Consider the following 18237-nt stretch of genomic DNA (forward strand, 5'->3'; position numbering starts at 1 on the left):
GTGTTTGGGATTTCAGGGATTTGTGGACATGTAATGTCTGTCCACGCACGTCTATATAACGTATCTAGCTTTATAAAGATCCAGGGAAATGGCAGATCTCTAGCCTACCTCGAACTGAGTGTAGCGTCAGCTCGTGTCTCAGATGCTATGCTTCATAAGTGTTTCCAGCTCGTGCATATTGTTTTGTATTCACCAGCTCGTGCTATAGACCTGGGGAATCGTGTTTCCTTTACAAAAGAAATATGGATTTGTGGATCATCTATTACAGTTCTTGGCTAGGCAGCTGTATCCGAGCTGGCTAAAAGACTCGTACTGAATTTTTTGACGTACATTTGTCCCCGAAGTCCCTGCTTGTGTTCAATGACGTCATTTTCTGACTTACACGGCAGAGACTTTTGAACCCTTGCCGCGATTATCCAGGTTTGCCCATTACTTGAGTATTGGACATGTGGAATGTCACGATTGGCATCTTCGGGTTTTGAGGATTGCATTAATGGTCTGGCTAACTTTTTTCCGTTGTTTCATCTTTCGAAACACTATATCCTCGGATCTTGTACTAGTTTGATAAGACGGTCCACGTTGTTTTATGACTTTTACGTATAAAAAGGAACAAAGTAATTTCACAATTCGCCACCTTTCATTCAAAAAATTTCCTCATCTTCTTTCTTTTGTGTTTTCATACCCTCTTCCTTTCCAAAGAAAAGAAAAGCTTTCAAAATCTCCCTATGCCCAAAATCTTCCGAAGACCCAGCCGTTCAGCTGCCCAGGAGTGAGTTTTCCAAACCGTTCGAAGTACATCTCTTGCATCGACGATCTTACTGTAAGTCATAACATTCCTTATGGTTTTTTTCTTTATAGATTTTTGCATTTTTCTGGCCATATTTATTTATGCTTCGCCGTAGACAATATTAGGATGCCTTCTGGTTTTTCTGGCACATAGGTTCTAACCTTAGAATTATATAAAGATTTTGAACTTCTCCTAATGTTGCGACTTTATGGCATAGGATATTTTCTGGGTAGTTTCTAGGAAATACCCATTTTGTGCATAGAAGATGATAGGGGTTCAAAATTTTGGTTGCTTAGGGAACACGCTTTCATTTGTGGCTCTTCTGTGAACCCCCCCCCCCCCCCCCCCAAGGACAATAGTGGTCGTATTTTCTGACACATGGATCCCGAAACGCCAGGGGTCTGCTGGGAAACCTAGGCGCGTAGCATAGGTAGCGCGTGGCACCACGTCGTGGGCTGAGATTACCTCAGCTCGTGCATTAAAAACCTCAGCCTTCCTTCGTGCTTTCTTGCCTTTATAAAAGTTCTAGGTCGCCTACTAAGTGCTCCATCATTCTTGTTCGCCAGGCGATCTAATGGCGCCCAAGAAGAGCGTATCCAAGATGAGTGCAGCTGGCTCATCGCCTCAACGAGCCAACAAGGGAAAAGAGGTCGCCTCTGAATCCCCTATCCCTCAGTTTGGCCCCGTGGTGGAGGAGGAGGTCGTGGCTGGACCTGACACATTCTTCGAGGCAGAGAGAATTGTCTCCAAGATCACGACCCAAAGAAAGGTCAACAAGATAATGTTGTCCCAGGAAATTAAGGTCAAGACTGGCGTCCTCATTGCTCGACCTCCATATGAAGGGGAACGGAGCTGCGCGCCTCTCCAGGATGACTTTTCTGCTTGGAGTGATGAGCACTTAAAGGCAGGGGCCGTTCTTCCCCTTGATCAATATTTTGTCGACTTCCTCAATTACATGAAGTTGGCACCGTTTCAGCTCCCCCCGAACTCGTATCGGCTACTGGTGGGGTTGAAGTACCTTTTCCTGAAGCACAAGTGGGAGGTCCCCACCCCGACGGATATTCTCTACTTTTTCTGCCTCAAGGCCAGCCCGGATCAACGAGGGCGAGGTGATGGGTTTTATTACTTGATCTGATTCTCGAACTCGCCCGCAGTCATTGAGTTGTCCAGCCATCCCAATGACTACAAAGATCAATTCTTTACGTCGAATGGGTTTCACAGCTGCGAACATCGCTACTTCAATCGTCCTCATAAGTTTTCTTTTCTTTCTTAGCTCATGAAATCATTCCCTTTGTATATGGATTTATTTCTTGTTTGTATACTGAGTAGTATTTTCATGCAGCCATTTTTGCGAGGACGGCCAAATCTGTGACCCTTGGGGGTCAGTATGATACTCTATCGAGGCTTCTGCCTAGCGAGAAGGATTACCACCAGCTCGTGTCCAACGACACGATGTTGGCATGTAAGTTAATTACTGAAGGCCAGACTCTGGCCTTGAGAAGAACACGGGCTAACTTCCCAGTAGTCCGCGAGCTCCCGCCAATCCCCGAAGGGGGTGCTGATGTCGATGAAGGCAAGGAGCAAGAAGAAGATGAGGTACCTCTCGTGCGAAAGAGGTGAGCTCCCAAGGCTGCTCAGGATATCCAAAAGAAATTCTGTTCTGCAGATGGCACCCCAGCGCTAGGTTGGGCAGAGAGTAGGGCCTCTCTGACTTGGGACAGTGCCCCAGCGCCACTCAGCAGCGCCCCAACGCTGGTCCATTTTCCAGCAAGCCTATTTCAGGGCTCGGAATGACTTTGAAGGCTCAGGGATGGGTTCCTTTACCCTGGTTGGGTGGTTTGAGAGTCCCGGGAGCACGGGATTGGTCCCGGGAGTGAGGTTTTAGATTATATACCTTTTTATGATTTATTTTATTGATGGGATCCCATATTTGGTTATGACTAGGTGACCGCTAAAGGATTAAATGATTGATCGTTCTCAAGGGTCGTTCTTTTACAAATTCTTGCTCGAACCCGAGGTAAGAAAACTGCACCCCATATGTGAGATGCATGGTTATTTTTTATGCATGTTGGATGTTTAAATGTGATGCATGTGATGCACGAGAAACATGTGATTAGGGCATGCCATGAATGTTGAATATGAGATTGATCAGAGCTTGAGTCTCTGTGTTTGTGCATGATCATAATTATTTTAGCAACTGTTAAGTAAGCTTGCTGAATGCCCTACTTTTGGATATTTGACATATGATATATGTCTGGTAGCATTGCTTACTTGTGCGTGGCACTGACTAACTAGTCAGATTTGGCAATGGTGTCAGTATTAACTGTGAAGTTGTGACCTACTTGTCAAATTTTGCAGTAGTACTGAGCACTGGTCACTTGGTATTGACTAATAAGTCAATGATGGCCTTAGTGTGTTTAACGCAAGCCGATAAAGATTAGATCTAATCGACATCTGCATTGAATGAATCAAATGAGCATTAATGCCGGACCAACCTCAAGTTCGATGAAAACTAAAAGCGCTTGTCTAGCTAAAGGCTAGTCATTTAGAGCCAGGGCCAGCGAGCCTAGTGACTGTTTAGTCGCATAGCTATGGGTGCCGAGCCCCGTGTGAGTTACCCATCTGTCACTCATCTGTTTAAGCTAGTGATTTACCCATCAGTCACTCATCTCTTTAAGCTATTGACTTACCCATCAGTCACTCAGTATGGTTTACTAGAACCTCAAGTGTTAAATCACTCATTTGATTAGAGCCATTGCCAGAAAGCCCAGGTGACAATTTCGTCACACGGCTGTGGGTGTTGAGCCCCATAGTGACTCACTCATTTGTCACTCATTATGGTTTAACAGAACCTCAAAGTGATATTCACTCATCTGTTCAGGGCTATAAACTCTGTATGATCATTCTGATCATCATTGGCATGGCTGTGGGTGTTGAGCCCCGTGGTGACTTGCTTGTTAGTCACTCAGTATGGTTTACCAGAACCTCCAATGTTAAATCACTCATCTGATTAGGATTGACTTAATAGTCATCCAATCAGGAGGGCATGATTTCTTATCCTGGATACCCCATCATTACTTGAACTTATTTGCATGCTTGAATAGAGCTATATTTGCTAGTCATGCCAGATATGATTTGATGTCATGATATGACTGTTCATGAGCATATTGAGTTTTCTTGCTGGGCTTCAGCTCACGGGTGCTATGTGGTGTAGGTAAAGGAAAAAGAAAGTTGGACCATACTTGAGTTTGAGAGGTTAGGTGACGATGTGTACATATCGGGCTGCTCGACCACCACGGCCGAGGGTTTAAAGAGGAACTAGGGTTAAACCCTATTTTGCCGCTTAGGTCGGCTGGTTGTAAATCTATTATTGTAATTAACCTTTAAAATATATTTTGGGATCCAAATGTATACAGTAAACGTTTTAGTGAAATGTTGTGTCTTTAACCAAAATTTATAACCCTAACTCGTTAATCACATTTAGTTACACGATTATGGCCAAATGACTTGGTTAGCGAGTTTAGCACTGTTCAAAATACACAACGTAACGGTCCCTGGGTAGTAGGGCGTTACACCATCCGTCAAAGCTCTCCAACTTATTGCATTGTAACCACATTCTTGCATTTACCTGCAGCACATAGTACCCATGGGCCAAAGCCTAGCTAGAAGAGATGTGTAGCACATATCATAAGCATGTAGTTTCGTAACGTAGACACACATTTTAAAACGTAAGCATGCCACACAGTTATCACATAAACATAAAATACACATAAACCACAATTACATGTAAGCTATTAAACATAATCATACTTTAGCCTATTCAATCGTTAACATAAACATATCATATAAAAAAAATCTACCATAAAAGTACATCAAGCATACACCCCGAGTGCAGGTGTCCACTCTTCTTACCTCAAAAACAGCAGCGATTCACACACCATAACGTGAACATAAACATGAGACATAATATCAAAGTTTTAAAACCTCAACCAAACAAAACCATATTAAGATACACTCATATTATTTTTAAGGCAAAGTCATCCCCTCAATATCCTTAAGAAAGTCTTAAAACTCTACTGCATCAAACTCCAAAAAGGTACAATTTTATATCTATACGGTACATTACAATCCCCAAAATTCGTGTTTCTGGGAAACTGGCACGGTCACGCTAGCCTGGGCGTAGTCGCGCTCACTGAGCGCCAGTGCAAACCAGCTAGGTAGTGCAGTCGCACTAGGATCTTTTTGTGGAAATCACAGATGCGATTTTTAAATCTAGGATTTGACCCCAATTGCAAAACTTCGACCCCAAATCATCAAATCAGCTATCCTAACATGTTTCTAACCCTTGGAACCGAGATATTATCAATCCTAAACCTTTAATATAATTCATTAACCCAAATACACTTAAATTCCTCTTACATTATCAAAATTCTAAATCTATCATAACTTGAACAATCACAATTCAAAGAGTTACCTTTCAAGTTCTCAAATTTATCTTCAAAGTCTTTCTCCCCTTGTACGATCCATGGTCCACCAACATAGAATTCCCTGCTCTCCTTTGAATCTCCAAGCCTCAAACTTCAGATCAAGAAGGATCTTCTTAGCCTGATACTCTATCGGATAATGTAACTCTAAAGTGTGTGACTTTCGTCTGAAACTCTAAACTTAATTTCCACTATTAATTTTATTGGTAATTAATCGTATAAACCAATTTACCATACTGTCCCCAACCTTTACATTTTCCAACCTGACCTCCAAAGCCCTTACTTGCCTTTTACTTAAACTAATAGTTTTACTTTTCCTTAATTACACTTTTTACCACAAAAGCTTGTATTTCTACTTTGACCCCCATATCATAACTATTATTACTATTTGACCCGCCAATAATTGAAGAAACATATGTGTGGATTGCTGACGAAAAACATAAAATAACATACACCATAATTCATGCATATTATAGTTTATATAATTAAACACATAAGAACATACAATTTACCACAATAACTTTACTAGTAGACGTGGATATTACAGTCAATGCATAAACCGACACTATTGATTTTAAAACTGTCATAATTGATATCATTAGCGTCGGTTTAGAACTGTCGCAGTTGACAAAAAATAACATCAGTTTGGAACCGACACTATTGAGCTAATTTGTTCAATTACGATGGTGAGTGTGCAAAACGACGCAAAAAGCTAAGGCTAAAATGGATTTTTGTTGTAGTGCTTTGATCGAAATTTCCTAATAAGTCATCAACCTAGCCTTTTATGGTTCATTCTTGTTAAACCTGCAATGTATATTTTTCGAATTGTGCCAACAATTCTTTTGATTTGTTTAGATATGCGACCATTTTCAATCCTTTAGCCTGATATTCTCCCAGAATCTAATTAACGACCAACTGTGAATCGCTGTATACCTCTAGTGATTTTACTCTTAACTCCTTGGCTAGTCTTAATCCTGCGAGTAGGGCTTCATATTCAGCTTCATTATTGGACGTAATAAATCTAAATCTAATTGCACATTGAAATCGATGCCCTTCTGGTGTTATGAGAATCAATCTTGCCCCCATAATTGTGCTCGTTGGAAGACCCATCGACAAACAACTTCCAAGATGGAATTTCTGGTTCCACTTGTGTTCCTGGTGTTTGCTCGCATATGGGAAGATTAGTGAACTCGGCTACAAAATCTGCTAATGCGTGGCCCTTTATTGTTGTTCGGGGTTATCCTAACTCCATAACCTATTTTAATAGTCGACCAGCAGTCCATTTTAGTATTTTATTTATACTAATCATGTGTACTATTTTATTTACAATATTATATCGTGTTTTATACCATTTCTTAATTTATTATATACCATTTTTTTTCTTTTGCACATTTTCTCTTGTCCAACCTCCTCCCAATCCCACGTATCAATTTTTCTTGTTACATATTGACATATATAAAATATATTATAATAAAACTTATCTCTCCACAACTATCTACATTGTTGCTAGCACATAGTAAAATCTTTTGGCTTTTTTTTAACGTTCTCCTTAGCTTTTCTCTTCTCTCTCTTTTCTTTGACATCAAAAATCTTTTTCGGCTATATCGCTGGCTGGTTGGGCTCAAACACTACAAGAAATGAGGCCTTTTCCGGCACAATTCAGAATTGTGTCGGCAAAAACAATCACTTTTGCCGGCGCAATTCGGTGTTGCGCCGGCAAAGATCTATCAACTTTTAAAAAAAAAATACCATACACCTTTGCCGATGAATTTCACCTAACGCGCCGGCAAAAGTCAACCGTGCATTTTTAAATTTGTGCACGTTTTCAACAAAGTAGGTGGCTAGACTTTTGCCAGCGCGTTTCGTTGCGCCGAAAAAAGTTTATTTTGCGTCGGTAAAAGTCAGACTAAATAAAATGACACTGTTTTGTCCTAGGGTTTTATTAAAGACTTTTGCCGGCACAATGAAATGGCCGGCAAAAGTCATAGCGATATCAGCCAGCCGCCGGGCCTTTCTTCCCCATTTTTTTTCTTCCTTTTCTTTTTTCTCTCCTTCTTCTTCTCTTCTCTCTTTCTTCAATCTTCCACCACTCCCCAGTCGCACCACCACCACCCCCACCAACTGTATCCCGACGGCACCCCATCCCACCCGAGTCCATCTACCCCGACGGCCATTCCACCCGAGCCCCCACCTCACCCCACCCGAGCTCCACCCCGGCGCCACCACGAGCCACCACTGCCGCCCCCTCCTCCTCCTCCAAGTTGCCCACTTTAAGTTTTTTAATATACTTTTGTATTTTATTTTATTTTATTTATGTATTAAATTAAAAAAAATTGTTTCTATGGAGTCCCCGAGCCACTGCCGGAGCGGAGCCACTACTGGAGAAGTTAGAGCGAAACCACTACCGGAGTGGAGCCACTTCACCCACTGTACTATTTTTATTTTTGCTTGTTAATATTTATTATATTGTATTTTGTGATATATGTATTTTAGTTAAAGTATGAATTTAAAAAAAAATCAGATTAATAATGTATGTTTATATTTTTTAATTGTTTTATATTAAATGTGATATGTTTGTAAATATGTATTTAATAATTTTTTTTGTATTAATAAAAAAAATTAGTTTTGGTATATATTTTTTTGTGGTTAAATATTTGTATATATGTAAATTGATGTATTTGTTAATGTATATATATGTTTTGTATGATCTAGGAATATTCTGGTTATATATGTGTTTCATTTGTAGGATTTTAAATTTTTGGGATAGTTTGAAATATAGTCGTTATGCTGCCCAAATTTTGTTAGAGTTAGTAAAATTAATAAAATTTTAATAATTAATTAAATAAAAATTTAAGTATAATTAAAAACTCCACCAAAAAATTAATTTTTAACTATAATTTAAATAAAATAAAATTACCAATCATAATAATTAATAATCAATTTTAAAATTAATATTAGATGTTTTGTAATTGAAAAAGTTAAAAATATAAATGATTTAATAAAATATAATTAAGTAAAATATAAATATAATAAAATTGTTATTAATTAAGTAAATAATTCAATACAAATTGAAGAATTTAATAAAAAATTACAAAATGCAATTAATGTATAATTAATTTAATTTTTAAATAAAAGTAATAAATAAGTAAATGATTTTAAAAATTGTAATAATTAATAATTAGCTACATTTTTTTTGGTAAATATAAATAATTATTTTTGCCAGAGATAGGATATTATTATCACTTAGTGATAATTAGGGAGACAAACAGTCATGAAATATTTTGACTATCATTTCCCTCATTTTAAGACAATTATTAATATTTTCTTAATTATTTCGCTTAAAGATGGCGAGCGACTGAAGCTGGATGAGTGGGAGGAATCGTTGGTCTCTGGAGTATAGAAATGGTGTTAAGGAGTTCTTCGAGATTGCTAAAAATCAGGTGAACGATCGGGGTTTGGTTCGCTGTCCGTGCAAGAAATGTGCGAATGTTAAGTTCCAGCCTATAAATGAAATTTCGATGCATTTATTCAACAATGGCATCATACAGTCCTACAATAGCATTACCATGGAGAGGCGCTGCCGTCGCCACCAGCTGTGGTACGAGATCAGGATAGAGATGAGATAGCGGATATTCTGGAGGATGTTTACGCTGAAGATGACGTTCCCGCTGGAAACTATAATGATCCTCCCCAAGATGATGTTCAACATCGCGACAAGTATGACAATTTATTTAAGGAGATGTCAACTGAACTGTACCCGGGTTGCCGAAAGTATTCCGCGTAGAACTTCTTGGTGAAGCTGATGCATCTAAAAGTTATTAACAAGTGTAGCAATCATTACTTTGATGGTTTGCTGGAATTGTTAGTCGACGCTATGCTTGATGGAACAATAATACCTAAGTCTAACTATGAGGCGAAGGCAAAGTTGCGGAGTATTGGATTGGGATGGGAGTCCATCGATGCTTGCAAGCATGACTATGCACTGTTTTGGAAGGAGAATGCAAATTTGGAATTTTGTCCGGTTTGCGGTGAGTGTCGCTGGCATATAGCCGTGGGAACGGGAAGAAAAGGGCTCATAAGGTCATGCAGCACTTTTCGTTGACGCTGAGATTGAAAAGGCTGCACAGCTCGAGATATACTGCAGATGATATGAGATGGCACTATTCTAAAAGGCCAAAGGAAGATGGTGTGATGAGGCACTCCGCTGACAGTAAGGTGTGGTAGCACTTTGATGAGTTGTACCCATCTTTCGCAGTCGAACCTCGAAATGTTAGGCTTAGGTTGGCTACAGATGGTTTCAATCCTTTTGGGAACATGAGCAACTCTTACAGCATATGGCCTGTGATACTTGTCCCATACAACTTGTCGCCGTGGAAGTGCATGAAACCACAGTCATTAATGTTGTCTATTCTAATTCCAGGTCCTTCTTCATCTGGAAAAGATATCGATGTCTATATGAGACCTTTGCTTGACGAGTTAAAGGAGTTATGGGTGAATGGGGTCGAGACACGAGATGCATACAATAGTACCTGTTCAATATGCGTGCAACAATCTTGTGGACCATTAATGATTGCCCAGCTTATGCTATGATGTCTGGGTGGAGAACCAAAGGGTACAAGGCATGCCCCACGTGCAATGAAGAAACTCCCTCTGTAGGGATTAGAAGTAAAATTGCATACATTGGCCATAGAAGGTTTCTTGATAAGGATCCTGAATGGAGGAGCAAACGAGCACTATTCAACGGTAACAAGGAACTCAGGCCACCACCGAAACATTACTCCAGTGATGATGTGTTGAATCAATTAGAGAATTTGCATATTAGACATCTTGGGAAACACAAAGAATTTGGTAGTGTGAAACGCAAAAGGGCTCCGATTGAATTTAATTGGTCGAAGAAGAGCATATTTTTCGAGCTTGATTATTGGAAGGAATTATTGCTCAGGCATAACTTGGACGTAATGCACATTGAGAAGAATGTCTGGGACAATGTCTTGGGAACTTTGTTGAACTTAGAGGGAAAATCTAAAGACACTTACAAGGCAAGACTTGATCTAGCAGACATGAAAATTAGGGAAAAACTCCACCTCCGCAAAGAAGGAAACAAGTGGAAGAAACCGCACGCCAGTTACACCCTCAGTGTCCCGGAGCATCGAGTTTTCTGTGAATTTGTGAAGTCAGTTGAATTCTCGGAAGGTTTTGCGTCGAGCATCAAGGAATGACGATCGCGTTGAATCCCAACCAAATCGGGAATATTCTATTTATAAGGCTAATTGTCATCCATTTGGTAAGAAATCAAGTATGCTCCTCAATCCGCAGTTAAAGCAAAAGGATGAGTGGTATATCTTGAACAATTGTGTCGAAATTAAGGAGTACCTTAGGTGTGTTTTCCAGTATTTTTTCAATAAATTTGTTTGGTTTATATACTGAGTAAAGACAAAAATCATAACATTGTTGTCCTTTTGTAGTGGGCAGATGGATCAATTAAGAAGACGGGGGGGCTCGAATCTTGAAGTTCAACAAGAAGCTGATTTTCCTCAGTGGTTCAAAGAAAGAGTATGTATATTAGTCAATTCTTTTCCGAAACCCCACTTAATCAATACAAAACAAACTTTCAATGTTAATGTTGATAGGTGAACGGTTTGCATGAGTCAACACCTACTGATGTGAATAATGAATTGTATGCTCTCGCAAACAAATCAAGCGGCACCGTGTTCTCATATCCAGGGATGATAGTGAATGGTGCGAAATTTGTGATTCATGGTCATGATATGAAGCTTAAAACACAAAAATTGCGGTGTAATGATGCCAATTGAGGAAGGAGTAAACTACTATGGAGTTCTAGAAAAAGTAATTGAATTGTCCTACTTGATGGGTTACAGTGTTGTCCTATTCAAGTGTAGATGGTTCAATACAAGTAGAATTAAAGTGGAATCCAATTTTACGAGCGTATATGTGAAGGAAGAATGTTATAAAGATGATCATTTCGTTCTCGCATATCAAGCAAAGTTGGTGTATTATCTTTGAGATGTGAAAAATGGGGATGATTGAAGGCTCGTTAATGAATACATTCCGAGGAATGTATGGGATTTCTCAAATTCCGATGTTGATGATACTGAGACCACAAATGATATACCAATATTGCAACAAGTTAATTCTTCTTCATTTCAGTTGTGGGTAGAACTTCGAATTTTTGATAATCTTCAGTATGATCGGGTTGATGTCAATGCCACTGAAGTGTACAACGTCGATGATTTGGTTGGCGAAGGTTCAGATGAATTTGTTGTCGATGATGAAGTTGAATTTGAAGACGACACGTTGGCCGAGTATGAAGACGATGAGGATGGTGACAATGTTCTAGTCGATGGTGATAGTGATAGTGGTGTTCGTAATGATGTTGTAGTTAGTGATGATGAGGACAGTGATATGTAATTTAAACAAGTATATGTAACTTTTTATTTAATTCAATGAAAACTTTATTTATTATCATTAATTAATGATAGTATCAGATATAGGTACACATGCACCTATTGGATGCCTTGGGGATATATAATCAATGTATTCATGTAATGGTTCTCATTTTTTTTCTAGATATTTGATGAAATATCTTGAAGAAATGAGAATTAGTACATGACTGCTTACTATCTCCAAGGGATCCACTAGGTCGGAATAGGGTAGGTTGGGAAAGACAATAAGTAATAAAATGTTAATTTTATAACAAAAAACAATAGACATGCACCTAGTGGATGCCTTGGGGATAGCCAATGTATTCATGTATTGCTCCTAATTTTTTCAAGATGTTAGAGAAATATTTTGAAAAAATCTGGAGATCACATGCTTGCTATCTCCAAGGGATCCACTAGGTCGGAATAGGGTAGGTTTGGAAATACCATAAGTAATAAAATGTTAATTATATATATAAAGTAATAGACATGCACCTAGTGAATGCCTTGGGGATAGCCAATGTATTCATGTACTATTCATCATTTTTTCAAGATGTTTGAGAAACATCTTGAAAAAATGTGGAAAAGTACATGACTGTTTACTATCTCCAAGGGATCCACTAGGTTGGAATAGGGTAGGTTGGGAAAGACCATAACGAATAAAATGTTAATTTTATAACAAAAAACAACAGATATACATAATTTGAATTAGTTAATTAATGAATATTTTAATGTAGAATGGCCGAACCAAGTAATGACACAGGTGGTGGCTCCAAGAGGGGCAGGGGAGCTTATTACGGTGCCAATATCGAGAAGGAGCTGGCCACAAAAAAAGTTAGCCATTTGAAAGTAGAGTTTGATGCACAAACTGGAAAAGCTATTCAAACGTACGGCAAGTAGTTCAACAATTCCATGGCTCGTTATTTGCGTAACATCGTACCCCCAACTACACTAGCTTGGGAACAAGTAAAACCAGCTGATATCCAAGTTATTCGAAAGAGGCTATCTGTAAGCATTTTTTAAACCTTTAATAACTCACTATTAAATATTTTGTCTATCTTCATAATATTTTAACCAATTCCAAATTTAATTGTGATTTTAGGACAAATTCATTTATCCACAAGACAATCCAGTAATCAACGATGCCATGGTAAGACACATGCAAAAGCATCTGACTGAATGGCGCCACACGATGAAGAAACACTGGGTAGAGGTTGGAGGAGAGGTGGACAACGAGAGAGTGAAGTCAAAACCTTTTGGGTCGATTACTTCTTCTGATTGGGCAATTCTATGCGATTTTTGGGCTTCTGATTCTCAGCAGGTATGCTGTAGATTTTACATTAATTTTTAATTATAAAATTACAATCTAGATTAATGAGTACTATTTTCTGTTTGAAGCATATATCGAAGAAAAATAAAGAAGCTCGAGCAAAAATGACCATACCAGGAGGACATGGTTCCAAATCCATCGTTGCCCATGTTTATGATCACGTAAATTATAATAACCTATATCCTTAAATTTACGAAAATATTATAAAGGTCACAATGTTTAAATAATTTGCTTTTTTTAGATGGACTCGTCTACTGGCGAGCTTCCAAGCATGATCGACACATTCGAGCACCTCCACAAGAAGAAGGATAAGTTGATTAGTGATGTAGTGGCGACAAAACATGTAAGTTGCATAACCTTAACTAATTTATGATCATTTAACTTTAAAAAAGTTTAGTAAATAATTAATAAATATTAATTATTAATTGGTCGGTGTCAATTAGTAATTATTTATTAATTATTAATTAAATTTTTAACAATTAAATCTTTATAATCTATGTGCCAATATTTTTATGATTAATGATTGTGGACTAAGATAAAAAAAGAATGTAACTAATGTTGTCCCCGTATCAGGGAGCTTGTGGGCTAAAGTAAATTTAGTCATGAAAATCCATATCTAAATAAAAAACATGCAAATATAGTTTTTTTTTTTTTGAACAAAAGAAGAAATTTATTAAAAAACAAACCAGATACAAAACAGGACAGAAGCAACAGCAACCAAACAAAGAAAGTGGCAGCCTAATGAAACAGCCACAGCTCTCAAAAAGAAACTATTACCAACCTTCTACAACATTGATCAAATATCTGTCCTTTTTGCTAAAGCTAAGAATACCCAAACCCAAGATTCTACATTTAACAACTTTCCTAATTTCAAGGCTAATACTGCTAGCAGAACTACAAGCCGATTCAAAAATGCACTTGTTCCTGTTTTTCCAAATAAAGTACAGAGTTGCTGAAAGAATTACATTCATGATCTGGTACTTCAAACCTCTAACAGCTAAATGACACCAATCCTGAAGCTCCACGAAAGACTTCGGCCAAATAAAAACACCAAGCCAGCTGCTAACTTCCCCAAAAAGCCTCCTAGAGAAGATACAGTCCATAAAAAGGTGACAGTGAGATTCTAAAACCAGGTCACAAACAGGGCAATAAGAGGATTGAATAGGTAAGAAGTGACTCAAGTGATCTCTGGTAAGCAATTGAGAGTTAAAAATCTGCCAATAGATAAACCTATGCTTGGGCACTAGAAGTTTGTTCCAAACAGTCTCTGCATAAACAACTCTTTGAGCAGAAATCAGAGAAGTATAAAATTCCTTAACTCGAAATTTACCTCCCTTTTCAGCTTGTCTCAAAGACTCTTCATCAGTAACTTGCCTTAGTTTGAGCAGCTTCTTAAAATACCAACTCATATCTTGCTTAATTGGAATACTCCATATGTTATGATCTTTAAGGTAAATGGAGTTGATCCATCTAACCCAAAGGCAGTCTTGCTTGCTAGAGGAAGCCCATATATACTTGGACATCAACGCCTTATTCCATTTCTTGCCTTCACGAAAGCCAATACCACCCAACTTTTTCGGTAGACACACCTTCTCCCAAGAAGGGAGATGAAGCTTACTTTTATTCCCTCTAGAACCCCAGAGGAAATCTCGACAGCATTTATCAATTGCAGCTGTGACTTTATAAGGAAAAATGAAAATACTCATCCAAAAGTTCCTAATACCAAGCATAACCGAGTGAATAAGTTGAGCCCGACCTGCAAAAGATAAGTTTCTACTCGCCCAACAGTTGAGGTTCTTGTTCAATTTATCCAAAATCACCCCATAGTCTGCAGCCTTCCATTTAGTAGGCCTAAGATGAACCCCTAAGTACTTCAAAGGAAATGAACCTTCATCCATTTGCATTAGTTCAAGAATCTTGATTTTAATTCCTTCTTTAACTCCTCCAAAAAAGATATGAGATTTAGTTTTATTTGCAGAAAGACCTGTAGAATCACAGAACCTCTTGAAAGCATCTTGAATGCCTCTCACCGAATTGATATTGCCTTTGCAAAAAATAATCAAATCATCTGCAAAGCAAAGGTTAGTTAATCTAAGATGTTTGCACAAAGGATGAAATCCAAATCCTTTTTTACCAGCATTGTGAGCCAAGAGTATGGTGAGGTACTCCATTATCAGGACAAATAAAAGGGGAGATATAGGGTCACCTTGACGAAGACCTTTTTCCCCTTTGAAGGAACCCTGAATTCTACCATTCATGAGGAGATTGTAGCTCGTTCCTTTTAAACAGACCAGAATCCAGTTAATAAATCTAGATGGGAAACAAAGATTCTTAAGCAACTCCTCCACAAAGTGCCAATCGACTGTATCGTAGGCTTTGCTAAGATCGATCTTCATTATACATCTTGCTGATATATTCTTCCTAGTATACCCTTTTAGGAGATCCTGGAAGATCATGATGTTATGAGCACGATTTCTGTTCTTAATAAAGGCCCCTTGGTTGCTATGAACTAGGGAAGGAAGCACTTCCGAGAGCCTAGTACAAAGCAGTTTTGAAATACACTTATAGAGTGTATTACAACAAGCGATAGGCCTGTAATCACTAGCTGATTTCGGGTCTGCTACCTTAGGAATGAGGGAAATCACCGTTTCATTCAATGATTTAGGCAGGAAACCATCCTGGAAAAAGTCCAAGACAACTTGGGAAATTTCAGCTCCAATACTTCCCCATAACCCCTTGAAAAAGCTTGAACCAAAACCATCCAACCCAGGAATTTTAGAAGAATGAATGCTGAATAGAGCCTTCTTCACACCACTCTTACTAAACGGCCTTAATAAACGAACTTGTTGCTCCACAGATAGTCTATTTCCCTGGTTCAAACAATCTAAGTCCAGATCCATGGTAGTCGAACTACTCCTCCCCATAAATTGCTCAAAATGGGAGAGAAAATGCTTTACAACTTTCTCATAATCATCTTCAATTTTATCATCAGTAATAAAAGATGTGATTCTATTCTCTAGTCTTCTTTTCCTCATAACCGCATGGAAGTATTTCGAATTTTCATCACTGAAAACTACCCAGTTGACTTTCTCTGTTGCTTGAGGAAACAAGAGTAACGATTCTGCATGACAGTAAACTTCTGTTGAGCTTGAATAACAACTTGATGCACATAATGATCAGAAGGATTAGTAGCTAAGGCCTCCTGAGCAATACTGAGCTCCTCCTTAGCCAGCTTGTAATCCAACACAACATCACCAACCTCTTCCCTATTAAAACGTTTCAATACATGTTTAGCTCTCAACAGCTTCTTAACAATCTGATTCAGACCCCCTACCGAACCTGAAGTAGAATTCCAGCTTCCCAAAATAGCCTCCTTGAACCTTCTGTAATGAAGCCGGTGATTACAAAATCTGAAAGGTTTGATCCCCACCTTGTTCAACTCCTGACTTCTTATAATACAATAGCTATGATCAGAAACAAAGTCCCATTTAAAGCAAGCTTCAGTTTTAGGGAACAAGTCCAGCCACGAAACATTAGTAAAGTGCGCACCAGAACATTTAAATTCTTCCACTTGACCTAAAGCCAGCCACTCTTGAGCATCAGCAATATCTTTAGCTAAAATTTGTCTCCCACCAATCCTGTCCTGGAAGCTAAACATTGCGTTAAAATACCCGAATATGATCCAAGGATTATTCAGATGACCAATGTTAGCTAACTTGTCCCAAAGAATTTTCCTATCCGCCATTGAGTTACTACCATAAACTACCGTAGCAAAGAACACCTCCTGCTGGCCACTGACTTTTATTTTGCAATGAACAAGTTGAGGATCCTCAAATAGTATATCAACCTTCACAAACTTAGCTTGCCAAATAATCAAGATCCTACCAGAAGTGATAGAACTAGAAAAGTAGTCCCAATTATGAAAATTATTCCCAAACACTTCTTGAGTCTTCTCATGTTTCACCTTCGTTTCAAAAAACGCTCCAAAACCAACCTTATTTTCCTTACAAACATCTAAAATAGCTTTTTGCTTCTCTTTTTTATTCATACCCCTCACATTCCACCCTATCATATTACAAACTTCCATCAAGAGTTGGGGTAAGCATTAATGACCATATGCCCATCCCCTGTTTCTTGTAAAACAATATAACCATTACTCAAATTAGCCTTACTAGGAGCTACAGCTGCCTTGTGATGAGCTGCCATTGCCTGTTTAGGCCCTCGTCTTTTTGGAGTAGTCCAATTGCCAACACTGTCCTTTTTACCAGTTCCAGCTAACTGAGAAGAGCTGTGAGATCCCTGATCAATATTACTCTCCTTTGAATCAATGCCTGTGCATAATGTCTCTCCCCTATCGTCTGCATCAGTAACTGTAATAATAGGCTCTCTGTTTTCTGGTATAGCAAATCCTGAAACTTGTTGTTTATCAATCTCAGGACCATTTACTTCCTGTTCGGAATTACCTCCTTTTTCAACAGAGGTTTTCTTCATCCAAACCACACCTTTCCCCTTGTTACAATTTGCCACTATATGCCCTAATTGAGCACAAGCAGCAGACTTAGATGGGAGCCATTCATACTCAACCATTTGTTCGACTAACTGTCCCCGTTCATTGATATAAGCAATGCTCTTAGGAGGGTGATCCGAAATCTCCATATCTACCAAAACCGGAGGATATTTCACCATCGCTCTGCTCTGAGTCACCTTGTCCACCATTATTGGTTTGCCAATAGTACTCACCAGTGCACTGAGACTATTCTTACCCCAATATTGTAATCCCAAACCATTCAATCGAATCCAAACTGGAACAGACTTAACCATTCTCACAGAATCCATATCGGTTGTCCAAGGTCGAAGGAGAACTGGTTTTTTGTCAAAGTGAATGACCCCCGTTTCCAGAATCAGGTCTTGAGTGGCTTCATCCCTGAAATTTACCAATGTAAAGCCTGAGTGCATTCTTACTATCTTATCAACCCCTAGGTTCCCCCAAATTCTTTTGACAATCCCTTCAAACACTCTAAATGGAGGGTTAGCACCAAGCACAATACAGACAATAGCATTCCTCTAGAAGGACGCTTCAATCTCCACCTCCTCCATATCTAGTCGAGGAACAACCTGGTCACCAACTTTCATAGGTTCAGTAAAATCCAACCGAGTCGAAGGGGTGAGAACCTGATTCGATTTGAACTTACTCCA

At 38.7% G+C, this 18237-nt stretch overlaps 1 protein-coding gene across 1 annotated transcript; it reads right to left on the bottom strand.

Annotated features, from left to right (window-relative positions):
• Nucleotides 1–17127: 17127 nt before the first annotated feature.
• LOC133825707 (uncharacterized) lies at nucleotides 17128–17997 on the bottom strand. Its single transcript, XM_062258615.1, has one exon. It carries the CDS (start codon nucleotides 17995–17997, stop codon nucleotides 17128–17130), a length of 870 nt encoding a protein of 289 aa, XP_062114599.1.
• Between the last annotated feature and the right edge of the window lie 240 nt (nucleotides 17998–18237).

This window comes from Humulus lupulus, chromosome 3, assembly GCF_963169125.1.
Source record: "Humulus lupulus chromosome 3, drHumLupu1.1, whole genome shotgun sequence".
Lineage (NCBI taxonomy): Eukaryota > Viridiplantae > Streptophyta > Magnoliopsida > Rosales > Cannabaceae > Humulus > Humulus lupulus.